The sequence below is a fragment of the Actinia tenebrosa genome, unplaced genomic scaffold (genome assembly GCF_029948245.1).
Source record: "Actinia tenebrosa isolate PJP-AT-01 unplaced genomic scaffold, QUT_ActTen_1.0 PGA_scaffold3__52_contigs__length_22856419, whole genome shotgun sequence".
Classification (NCBI taxonomy): domain Eukaryota; kingdom Metazoa; phylum Cnidaria; class Anthozoa; order Actiniaria; family Actiniidae; genus Actinia; species Actinia tenebrosa.
In genome coordinates, this window is record NW_028292580.1 from 5,363,926 (window position 1) to 5,377,039 (window position 13,114).

The 13,114-nt window shown below is 35.8% G+C and overlaps 3 protein-coding genes across 3 annotated transcripts; 2 read left to right on the plus strand and 1 right to left on the minus strand.

Moving 5' to 3' along the window:
• The first annotated feature begins 2,443 nt into the window (after positions 1 to 2,443).
• Positions 2,444 to 4,603, plus strand: LOC148908218 (uncharacterized). The gene is made up of 3 exons (XM_089035799.1): positions 2,444 to 2,764; positions 2,869 to 3,436; positions 3,600 to 4,603. Exons 1-3 carry the CDS (start codon positions 2,444 to 2,446, stop codon positions 4,601 to 4,603), a joined length of 1,893 nt encoding a protein of 630 aa, XP_088891925.1.
• Positions 4,604 to 5,078: 475 nt separating this feature from the next.
• Positions 5,079 to 6,632, minus strand: LOC148908219 (uncharacterized). Its single transcript, XM_089035800.1, has one exon. It carries the CDS (start codon positions 6,630 to 6,632, stop codon positions 5,079 to 5,081), a length of 1,554 nt encoding a protein of 517 aa, XP_088891926.1.
• A 916-nt stretch (positions 6,633 to 7,548) lies between these two features.
• LOC116293771 (uncharacterized) lies at positions 7,549 to 12,377 on the plus strand. The gene is made up of 7 exons (XM_031701237.2): positions 7,549 to 7,598; positions 7,754 to 7,967; positions 8,058 to 8,113; positions 8,822 to 9,543; positions 10,039 to 10,816; positions 11,012 to 11,161; positions 11,705 to 12,377. Exons 1-7 carry the CDS (start codon positions 7,549 to 7,551, stop codon positions 12,237 to 12,239), a joined length of 2,505 nt encoding a protein of 834 aa, XP_031557097.2. The 3' UTR covers positions 12,240 to 12,377.
• The last annotated feature ends 737 nt before the right edge of the window (positions 12,378 to 13,114 follow it).

Here is a 13,114-nt window from a genome sequence, read left to right on the forward strand (position 1 = left end):
GGACGTCAATCAAAGCGTTTGCATGACAATTCCTAGGCACGTGCCATTGCATGTGTTTTCCCACAATGTTATGGAAATACTGTGATTGACGTATACCAAAACCGGCCGTATTTCGCGCGTCTCTTTTTGAAGCAATATAGAAATGGTTTCACTATTATCAAGAAAACTGAATGTCAGAGCATAGGATGAGAGGTGCCCACATCTCACATTAAGAAGAATCCCCTTCTGAGGCCTTCCAAGAAAAATCGTTTTTCAAAACCTGCGCGTACTCATAAATCAGTTAAAGCTAACACACCTTATCCTCTCAGCTGAAGGTTCACTATCAGTTTCAGGTTTAGGCAGTGCTTCTTCGGCAGTCCAAGTTAATTTGTCAAATGTTGCCTTGTGGTATCTGCGACAAGTGCTGCAAATAACTATTGATAGCAATAATAGATTTCGCCTTATTACATCGTCATCAAAATTGCCATCTGATCAACATAACGATAGAAAAAAGTTGCGAGTGAACAGTGAGTATTAGTTGAAAAACATAAATATTCGTAGTAACATCAAGTTATTGTAATTAATGAAAGCAGTTTCAGTATATATATACATCAAATATATTGCGTCATACCTGAACCTACTGGAACAATAACACCATAAGCCTGATGTATAACTTTAGACATTGCCAAGTTGCACACATCTCTGCCTTGTACTGCAGCTTTGCTTCCCTTGTGTTTTGGATATTGACAAGTCTTCCTTGCTTGCCAATATTTTCCAAGGCTATATCGGTGTTTTGGGCAAATCAACAATTCCTGCACTTTTGATGTCCCTTTCAAAGCGAAAAAACCTACTCCTGCAAGGATAAGTTCGTATTCTATTAGCTTCTCGTGTGATAAGTGAATAGAGAACAAATGATTTTCAATGGGGTCTGTGCACCCAGAAAGTCTTACAAGTTCTGTCAAACCACGTGAATCACCACAGTTTTCCAAATAAGATAAGAAACACGACATTTTCCCTTTTGACCTTAAAAGTTTGTTCGGCTGAGGTTCTTTACGTCTTTCATGCTGGCGAAAAAATTACCAAGTGTGAAATGTACTAGACAGTTATTTGGCGGTAAAATAATGATAAAAGAAAACCATTTCAGTGTCTCGAACCACTATTTTTCTAGTGATTTTCATCTGGTATAGCATATTTCACTTAAAAGATAATGTTCAGAAAACATAGAAAAAGAGAGTTCAAATTTAATCATTTTAAGTCAGTTACAGCTACATGAGTTATGGGCAAAAACAATGTGTTTGAATATCACTAGCTTGCCTAAAGTTTTTTTCTTATCTGGGCACACTAATTAGTTCAGTCTGGACTTTCGACATTAGACAGATAAAATGTAGGTCCCAGATTTTTAGTCGGCGTACCAAAGTATATACCTGTGTTACGGAGTAAAGAGGGCTATACATAATAAAAATTCTAGTAAGTTTGCTTTTCCTAATTTTTCGGGTAGTTTCCGAAACATATCTATTTATATTGTATGACCAACAATATAATTATTGAATGCTGAACACATTCCATACACTTGCTTATTTACTCAGGTTATTGCAGAGAAAAGCGCTCAATAATGATGGTACATGAAGTCCTTATTGAAATTATACACCATAGAAAATATTACGCTCTTTATTTCTCGAAAAAACCATTTATATTGAGTTTTTTTTGGTTTGGAACTAGTCAGCGACTTCGCTTTTATATCACGCAATCCCCATGACATGCTCAAAGTTTTACTGAATTTACTGGCTCACTGTGTCGCAGAGAAATAAAAACCGCAAGATATTTTTACATTTCTTTGCTGTTGAGTCTTTCTTTAGTAGGATCCAATCGATCGATTGCATTAAATACGCCAGACTTTTAAAAAATCGACCCACGAAAATCACTTCTATTTGCCCTCAGTCATGTATTCTAAAAGTAGCCCTCGCGTCATGATTTTTATCTTTTTTTCAAAAAAAGCAAATTATTTCAAAGTACTTTCAAATTGTTATCTAAGAACTGCTTTACATTGGAAAAATAATTGTTTGTGAAAATACTTTTTGTATTTGATGCCGCAACCCGTCGAATATCGGCTATTTTTCCCGTTTAATTTATTCAAAATCGAGCGAAGTTCGGCTCAGGAAAGAAAACCGTGTAAAAAATTCATTTCGAAATATTTCTAAAAATTAAATGCATTCCAATTACTTTTGAAGTAAGAGAGTTTTGTTGGCAAAGTTTAAAGGGAATCTGTTTCCCTACCCGAATTGCACCGGACCGCTTTTACAGAGACTGCCTCTTAATACTTATTATCATAATCATGTAACGGGAAATCGAGTTTTCAATAATGGTTTAAGAAATCGTTATCATTGCCGGATTTCAAGCCGAGAGAGACTGGGCTCTAGTGTTAAACTTTCCGGACGGAAGTGATTTTCCCTCGCGTATATTCAATATGGCGCAGCAGGTGGAAAAGTTAGTTGAAGATAAGAAACCTATTTCTTTAAAGAATCTGAGAGAGAGAATAGCAAAGAAAGACCCCAAAGGTTGGAATAATGATACTTTAAAGAAATGCTTGAGTGAATTACGGTTAAGTGTAGCGGGAACAAAGGAAGAGCTATCAAAAAGGGTATGCAGATTGAAGAAAAACCCGGAATTGTTAGATAAACTTATCGAGAAGCAAACAAACATATTCGAGTTCAAGACAAGGCTATCCAAGAGTGATATACCTCCACCAGAAGCACAGTGGCTCTCTGATACTGCTTTTTACCCTAAGGTATGTGTATTTCGCTTTTCTTTCGTTGGCATTTGAAGTTTCCGGAAACCCAGTCGTTTGCATCGTACAGTTGTTACATCAGTCTATATCTTTATACCACATAGGTCTCAGAAGATGATGTTCAGTGCTACCAAAAGCTTAAACGTCAGGGCAGTGAAGGACAGTATCGAAAAGCGCTTAGGATGTTCAACAGCAGAAGAGTGAAAACAATAAAAGTTTTAAAAGATGGAAGTAAAGTTTTTGTTAAGGCAAACATTCATAAAAGTTTCAGCAATGGCATAACCAGGCCAGCTGTCATTCTCTTTAGAAATGGCAAACCATCCCAGGGACATTGTGAATGTGCAGTTGGTTTATCTGGAATATGTTGTCATGTTATTTGCATTTTATTATACCTTGAACACTTTTCAAAGACTGGTACAAAGTTTCTTTCCCTCACTTGTACTCAGAAATTGCAGAAGTGGCACAGGAGAGGCAGAACTACCTCAATCCAAACTCGGTTATTTCACCTTCCAATATCTCACTTTAGAAACTTAAGATCTTCAAGAAAAAAGGCAGGTAACTTACGCACCAAAAGGAAAGTAAACAAGGGTCAAGTAATTAATGAAACTTCAATGGATTTCAGTGATTGGATGAAAAGAGATATCAATGACATGGTATCTAAAATTGAAACAGGTATCAAGGGAACCCAAATAAACATAGAGAATCATGTTTTACACTACACTGAAAAAACATGGGTTAAATTCTGGTTTATTTGGCCAACTTAATTACAACTACCATTTCAGGGTGAAGCAGGCTCTAGAAGATCATGATTATGTACCTGGCTTGTTTGATCCAGCACCCCTAAAGTCCAAATTTACCCAGCATAAGGATATCTGGCATGTGCCACTGCAAACAAATGCTGATGTTGACACTGGAACAACTACTGGTAATTTCAGTGATATACATGATACCATTGACACTGAGCAAAAACCCATTTATGAGCACCCAGAAATAAAACAAAAGGTGGAAATGCTGCAGACAATAATAGCGAATAGTAAAAATAAAAATGATGCAGATTGCAAAAAAGAATTAAAAGAGCCAGATGTTTTATACTTATCTATTCCTAAATGGCCAAGATTAAAACCATTTGGATACAATTACCATGCTGTTGAACAAAATTCTAAGGAATGGCTGGACTTAAGAATTGGAAAGGTTACTTGTAGCTCAATTGGTAATCTAATTGGTCTTTCAGGAGAAAAAGAGCACCTCCACATACTAACATGTATTACCAACAACATTGATCCATGCAAAGTGAAACCAAAAAAATTCCAGAGTTTTGCTAGGGGACATAAATTTGAAAATGAGGCCAGAGAGGCTTTTGAAACATCCACTGGTGTGCCTGTTAGTACCTGTGGCTACTTTAGTCATCCCGATGATAACAAATATGGTGGAAGCCCTGATGGCATCGGACCAGCATATTTGCTAGAGATCAAAACAAGAGTTGCAGGAAGCAAGAGTCCACTAACAGCAATCACTGCAGATCATTTATTGCAAACCAATTTCCAAATGGCTATTACAGGGGCAGCTGTAACATTTCTACAATCATATCTACCTGAAGAAAAGTATTCTAATGTATTTCTAATTGAAAGAAATAATCTTCTTCTAGATGTAGTGAAAATGGTGATTGATCACATGATAGCTAACACTACAATTACATATTGGGCTCACGAGGAGAATAATCTTTTGAAGAAAGTAGGTGAACAAAACCTTAACAAAGTTCCCACATTTGCATCCCTAAAACCACTGAGGGCTTGGATCAGGAAAGAAGCAGCAAAAGTTAAAAGAGTACATTTTACATAACCCAAATCCATTATTGGTATATATACTGTATATCATACAGGGTTTGCTAGTTTCTCATGTCAAAGTAATACACAAATTCATGTTGTAGTTTAACAAAAGGAAGAAACATGAAATATATTCACTTTTTTTTTGTAAGTTTAAATTCATATCCTGAAGTTAATCTTATTAATAACTTTGAAAATTATTATTAATAATGATCATTCATAATAACTTAAACACAAACAAAGAACAGAAACTTGATATAGTATCAGACCAAAATGCAATGGCAAAAATAAACCATATTTACATTTGTTTAAGTACTCAAAATATTAGTTTACTCTGATTCCTGCTCACAAGGCAATACAATAATTATTATTTAATCTATAGAGCTGGTCACCTCTAATGACCTACTGTAATGAATATAATTAATAGATTATATTTCTTTGCATTCATTGATATTAAAATCATTCATATTATTCATATTGTATTTATTTATTCACTTTTCATCTTTTGGACCAACTGGTGCTTTCGTAACATTAACAACATGTGCCAGTGCAATCCAGCAAGTGCCTAGGAGGTCCACTCTCCCTGCAGGCCAGCACGTGTTCAATATGGACCAATCACGGATACGACCAATTGCATTTTCATTGTATATCCTGAGGGTGGCAATGTCAAAGTTTAAGTTTACCTCATTTTCATCATATTGTTCATTGAACTTCATTGGTGGCCTGTTATGGTGAAGGCCCTTATCATGGCACAGATCAGTGATTGCAAAACCTTTGTCTGTCATGACAATTTTTCCTTTTGGACATAAATCTAGTACTTCAATTTGCTCTGTGATATGTTCATCAGAGATTGTTCCAGGATATGCATCAGAGCACTTGCAGAGTGAACCATGGGGATATATCCAAACAGAGACTTTTCCCGTTGTGTGATTCTTGTAATGAGAAAATGTTATATTATTGATTTCATAGTTTTCAAATTGACTTACCCATGTCTCAGTATTGTCACCAAGAATGCCACATTCTGAATACCCAGCATCAACAAATTTCTTCGGTAGAAAAGCTTCAATAAAACCAGGCAATGGCTTTAGATTTATGCTTTCAAAAACGCAACGTATTAAAACCATCCATGCAACGAACACTCTTGACATTGTAGATGCACTTGCTCCAACTAGCTTTGCCATAACTCCAAGGTTAACACTGTGTCTTGCTATCGTCAAAGCTACAATAAGTTCAGTTTTCTCATCAAGAAGCTTGTTATTAAAATCTTTATTCTTGTCTTTATGGATACAATCAGGGTAAATCAATAAGTGAGTGAATGGTTCAAGACAAGCGAAAACACAATCAAATTCATTTGTAGTTAAGCCACATAGGTAGAAAAAATCCTTAGCATTCTGAATTAAACATTTGTAAGAAAATGTTTTCTTGCTGAGTTCAAACTTCATTTCTTTAAGTTTCTTTTCAAAGATACTTGTCTGTGATTGAAGTTTCTCTTGTAACGCATCGATTTCCTTTTCCAGTCTCTTCAGTTCAGACAATTGTGTGCCCAATTGTGAAATCAAATGTTGATTTTCTAATCTAAGCTGATTTTTAAGCTGATCACGCTCTGCCTTTACTTTTACGACTTCTTTCTCCAAATTCCTATATGATTTTCTTCTCTTCTTCTTTATAGGTTGTATGGTTGATCGATCTGTAGGCGCTTTTCGTTTCAAACTAATCCGGCTGTCTTGCTTTCTCGTTCTTTCGGCACATACCAATTTTTTCTTTATTTCGGTGTTTTCTGGTCGCTTTTCACTGGCCTTTTTGAATTTTTTCACTTGTTCCTCACTGCAGGTGATGTCTGGGACATGATCTTTCGACAATCGTTTACCTCCTTTCCAATGTGCTGAACAGATTACTTGTTTGTTCCAGTTTACATTGTCATTCTTCAGGACTTTCGCATATTTACGTCTTAGCTCGAAATCTGTAGGTAAATTACAGTAATGCAGTCCTTTGGTTCGCCAGCTATTGTGGCACAAAGCACTAGCACAATTCCAATGCCAAACCATGAAGTTGATGAGCTAAAACTTCAACAAAAATAGAACTAAAAAAAGATCAGAAGAAGAGTATGAAAACTTCACTGTCCGCCATTTTGTTTCTTGCGTCCGAATTTTTCTGAGCTAGATCCCAGACTCTCTTGGCTTGAAATCCGGCAATGATTATTATATGAGAATACTAACTTTGTTTTCTTGTACCGGTGACGACACTCGCTGTGATGGTTGAAGGAAGTCTGTTACAGAACATAATTCAAAATTAGACAGAAACGGTATAGCTTATTGACTTTATTATCCGTGGTTTATTATCCCGCGACCCCATGGGACGCGATGTTGTTTGCAACGCCCTCCGTGTTCGGTGCCTCTGCACGGTCTGCATAGAAATCCGTGCACAAACTGCACAGAGGCCTTGTTCCAATCTGGAGCGCTGAGGATGGCCACGTTACCGAAACTGGGGGAGGAAAAGTGTGTCCATCAACAGCGGAAGTGAGAAAAAACGAACGAACGATAACAAACGAAATAACTCACTAACTCACTGACTAACTCCCTAACTCACTAACTAACAGAAAAAACTACCAAGTAATATACAAAAAATCCTCACCAATCGAGCAGTACCCAACCAAGATTGGCGTCCAACTCCTCGACGCCACACATTAATGTTCAAAGAGCACGCCGGGGCCAAACCACCCCTCCCAGGGAGCTTTTACGCGTGGTCATTTTTTTCAAGATGGCGGCCCTTCTCGTTTCGCAAAGATTCATGGATGATAATGGTTGTCCTGTGTGGTGAAAAACCGAGGTTTTTAAAAAATAATTTAGAAGACTAGGTACAAGTTTGTAGACTTTGGCGGGCTGATATGTATTCTATGGAAGACAAGCTTTTGAATGATATATTTTGAGCCATGGTTAGCCACGTTGTTTTTGCAAGAAAAAGATGATAGGAGCTCCTTCTCTTGAGCAATCTTTTCCAAAAGACAGCCCAAGGTAATCACTTTTTTGTGTTAAAATTGCTTTTTATACCGATACTTAAACCAAAACCGAAAATCATACGATTTTAGTTTGGTTGTCCATCTTCTTTTTTATGTGCTTTTTGTTGAGCTACGTGATTTTTTAAAAACAAATTGTCATGGCTTTCATAGGGTACCTACGAGTACAAAGAAGCAAAGGTTTCCACTTGGGGCTTATAATCAACTAAAAAAAGAGAGACTGCAAGCAGAACTTGAGAAAAAACTCGAAACTGACATCAAAATCAACCAGGTGAAGGCTGGTATAATCGAGAAAGAAGCCGAACTGCAAAGACGAAATGAAGAGCTTCATAATATCGAAGAAAAATTAAGAAGAAAGAAAAGAAAAGTGAGTTTCAGTTTATAAGCTTAAAACTTATTTTATGAATTATTACTTGTCTCAATAAACAAGTTCATGACTTAAATATATCTTTAACAGATTGCTGACTTAAAAACTGATTTGGAGGATAATTCAGCTGAAATGAAAAAGATCAAGTAAGCTTGAACAAATATTTGTCTATATTTCAACACTCTATTTCCATGCACCAGCTAATTAGGATATCTAGCTGAATGATATCTTAGAGTATAGTGACAACCACAATTGTACTGGAGTTTTAATTCCTCCATGCCCTAATTTACAGGGATTGGCCTAATTAATGCATGCAAATATTCCCTAATGACCAAACAAAATTACCTTTTAAACTGGTTTATTACCTTATGTGAGGGTTATCACACACAGCATAGCCCGCAATGAAATTATCCTTTTGTTTTTGAATCATTCATGCAAGAATATGGGGTTAATACAATGTATCAAGGCTCATTTTCATCTCATCTGCTTGAAGCCATAATATTAAACTATTACATATTAACATTCAGTTAGAGTGATTACCATATAAATACTAGCAGCTAGGTAAAGTGCTACAATAGTTTTTGAGTTACTATGTGCATACTGTGTAACATACAGTGTACGAGAAGGAATTCCTTCGTCTCAGTGAAAGAATAGGCAAACTTAAAATATTGTAGGTTAAGCCCTCAAGCCATGGTGTTTTCTTTTTGTTATTTATTGACTAAGCAAAATCATTTCTGCTACTGATACTGTTTTACCTATGGTTTTAGAGAGAGAATTTAGTTTGGATTTGTAAATATAAGAATTTAACATTGGCAGTGATTGACTTATATTTTGATCTTGTTGATTTCTAGGAGGCCAAGATTAAGCAGTGTTCTAGATAAAACATCAAGTGACAAATTGAACCTCTCAAGGCATCAGTTTCGAAGAAGAAGAAGAAAAACACTCAATGCTCTGCGTCCAATTCACTGTTCCCCTTTCTCAGTAAAAGATAACAAGCCAATATATGCTGGAATGTGGACAACTCTTGTATCAGATGTCAGCAAAAAAGATTTAACTACTTATGTTGAGAAATCAACGAGGTGCACGGAGGAGGTAATACCAACAATTATAAAGAAAAGAGTTAAATGTTATGAAAAAAGCATGCAAAACAAGGTTAGAAGTATGAGAGTATTGTATCAAGGTGGCCTCATTAGCAAAAGGAAGTATAGCAGTATTAGAAACAGTACAGATACCATAAAGGAAACTGAGAAAAAAAGGAAAAAAAATCAGAAAACTGAATTCATTAAAGGGTGTGAGATCCCCAAAATATTGCCCTATAAAGATCTCATGGCATATATCTCCACTATAAATATTGGTAAACTGCAGTCACTGGACACACTGGCTGAACAATACTCTACTGAATCAAGCCCTGGGGTGTACAGACCATTGAAACCATTTTTGCTAAGACTTGCAGATTTATACATACAGCTAGATGAGAAAATCCCATGCCTACATTGGTTCAATGGAAAGCACGGAGTGATGTACATAGCTATAGGTGCAGATGGCGCCCCCTTTGGGAAAAACGAAACTTCCACTGGTAGAGTATTAATAGCAATAAATAAAATGAAAAACAGATTTAATTAGATATATGTACAGTCAGGTATCTACAGATAGTCAATTGCAAGCAGACAACTCTAAATAATTGAATCTTTGATCCAATTAATATGTTGTCTTGTGTTTTATACTGATTTTCAAAAACTCATTAACTGATTCATAAACATTTATCGACAAAACAAAATAATGACTGTGACAGGTATTTTAAACAACTCTGATAAAGTTTCATTCCTAATTTACATAACATAGATGAAAATATTTTGTATTTATTATGTAAATTAGGAATGAATGTTTATCAGAGTTTAAAATACCTGTCACAGTTCATCATTTCTTTTGTCAATTCTTTATGACTCAATTGATGAGATTTTGAAAATCAGTATAAAACACATGAAAACATTAATTGAATGAAAGATGAAACATATTTAAAGTACACTGTTATGTGATATTGATTTTATTTTCCTTCTTTCCTTTCTCGTAGCATACTTAGTTAGCATTCTAAATTTGCTGAAGAGAGTTCAAAGCTGTCATGAGAATCACCTGTTAATGGGTGCAAAGGTTGCTGAAGACCACCCCTTGATGTTACAATACACAAAGCATTTGAAGGAGGAAATGAAGGACATTGAAGGCAAAGTTTTAGAAACTGATAATGGCCATAAAATTGTCTTTCAGTTTAAATTGATCCCATGCGATATGAAATGGGCTTCAGTTATGTCAGGTGAACTGAATAACTGCGCCTACTATTTCTCACCATTTGCAAATGTCCACCAAGATAACAAAAATATCATTGGTGGTTCAATAGGTGGTTCTAATGCCACATGGAAGGAATGGGATTATCAAGAAAGAATCAAAACAGCTGAAGAGGTTGAAAAGTTCAAAAGAAAGTTAAAGGATCCTGATGGTAAACAAAGAAATCAGGTTACCAAATTCATCTCAAAGAATAAATCCAGACAAGAACATACACCCCCACTGGGACAATATCTTGGCATTATCAAAGCAGAACCACTACATAACACAAACAATGGGTGGCAGCAGTGGTTCAATAATGTACTAACTATTGCTATGGCACACACTAAAGTACCTCCAAGTGCATCACTATCTGGTATCCAAGATAACACACCATTAATGAAACTCATGAAATGTGTCAAAGATACAGCACACTGCACAAGACTTTTCAAGAGTTTTGAGCGATGGTTCAATGAGAAGAGAACAAAGGGGCTTACCTTCTCCTACAGATTCACAGGGCTGGAATCTAAAAGGTTTTCATGTGAATAAAATTTATTTCATTGTTGTTTCAAGTATTAGCACTCCTACGAAGAGCTAAGGCTTGAAACATCAGTGAAATAAGTTCTTGTTTTATATGGTGTTATATATTTCATTTCACTTCTTATTGTATGGCCACATGCCGATGCAGCCCTTACTAGTTCACTCGCTAGTTTCTATTTGTATTTCAGGTTTTCGTGGCACTTCAGTTCAATGGTTCATGAAGTCTTAGCATTTCCTACCTTATCAAAGGGGTCAGTGTTACAAATCCATTGCCTAGCATTCATTGGATTACAGCTCAGAGATGCTGCCTCCATTTATTCAAGAGTTGAACTTGACAGGTATTCATAAGTAAAATAAGTGAATAGACATACATTCTCAAATATGTGATAAATTTACAAAAGAAAATAAGGACTGTAGCTTTGGGATGCATGGGGCCAGCGACGGTGCAGCCCCACCCCCCACAGGAGCAAACAGTACACTTTTTGTTTCATATTTTACTAAAACGACTCTATGATAATTGTGTTTTGGTCCATTTTGAAAATATTCGCACCCCAGAGCCCAGAATGCAAACCCCTTTTTTTGGTTCGGCATTTCGGAGGGTAAACAAAATTGTAGAACTTTTCGGAAACGTTGGTTTCTCTGGGACCCTCATAATATCAATATTGATGGTAATAGATAGTGTTGGTCTTGCAACAAAAGTATTCTAGGTGGTTGCACTTAAACCCTGCAAATGCACTAAAATTACCACTAAACCTTAGAAACATAGTACTAAATCATGTTCAAATAGTGCTATTTGGCACCATTTACTTAGTGCTTTGTATAGTTTAAGAGCTATCACCCCAAAATTATCAACTGAATTTATTGCATTTGCTTTATTCTAGGTCTCAAGTTGATGACTTGAAGACTCTTTGTCAACATTATTTCAACACTTATTCCCAACTGCTAGCTAAAGTCAACCCAACCATTTGGACAATTGGGTATGCAATACCTCAACACACCAATCAGTTATTTGACGAGCTTGGCTATGGTCTAGGCCTGAATTCGATGCAAGGCCGAGAGGCAAAACACATACAGCTCGCCAAGTACACTGAAAACACATGCAATGTCCAAAAACATCTAAGATGGTGGATTGTATTCCGACATGAATTTGTGTGCCAGATATGGCTAAGGGAGATGAATCCCTTCAGTACAACATATGAAGAGAATCGTACAGAATCCTTTATACCTAAGAAGGTCCAAGAGAGTGACAAAGCAATGTGTTACTGTGGCATGCCAAAAGAAGCAGCTGATGAAGGATGCAGAATCTGCACAAGTGATCTTTTGATAGCTATCAAAGGAACTGCTGTTTCTGGAAAAATCAGTCCTCAGATAAAGACATTTGTTGATCTGCCCCCATTAGCAAATGGGAAGAAATAGTAGGCGCAGTTTTTCAGACACCTGAAATGCCTGGACAGCTTCGATAGCTTTCTGATTAGCTATCAGTGTAATAAAGCAGCTTTCAAAGAAACTGCTATTAGTCCTCAGATAAAGAAATTTGTCAATCAGCCCTATAGAGTGCATTTAGTCAAACTGTGAAATAGTTGACGTTACCTAAATTAGATAACTATTTTACTATTTTAGGTGACGTCACTTAAATAGCTAACTAATTAAATAAATTTATGCTGCTAAATTCAAATTTATGTGACGTAAGCTAAAATAGTAAAATAGTTATCTAATTTTAGGTAACATCAACTATTTCACAGTTTGACTAAATGCACTCTAAAATCTCTGGACAGTTTCATAGCTTTTCATATTTAATATAACAACAACAAACAAAAACAAAAACAAAAGAAAATAAACTTACAAAACAAAACAAGAAACAAGAAAAATAACAGCTTTTACAACCAAATATATTTTTTCAGTTAAGATGTTCCAAACAGATTTGTGAAAAGTGGCAGTTCATTGAGAATTATCTAATATTTGAAAACATGTTGGCTAAGGTTTTGTGAATAAAGAAAGTTTTGTATAATATTTACTTTTTCAGTGTTCAATTCTCTCACTGTGTAGAGTATGATAATTCTGAATAAAAACAAGGAATGCTGATAGAATAAAGCAACGTGAAATTCAAACGAAGTATCTGGGTATAAAATGTACAGTACTTTTTAGTGTTGGGGAATGCCATTGCGATTCCAAAAACCATATGAGAATGATATTGACAAAACTTCACTGTTCTTGTTGTACTTTATGTCGAAAGGTTTGTCTCTCGACAATACAACTGAAGCACATTCTCCGTCCTTGAAGTTCTTTCTCAA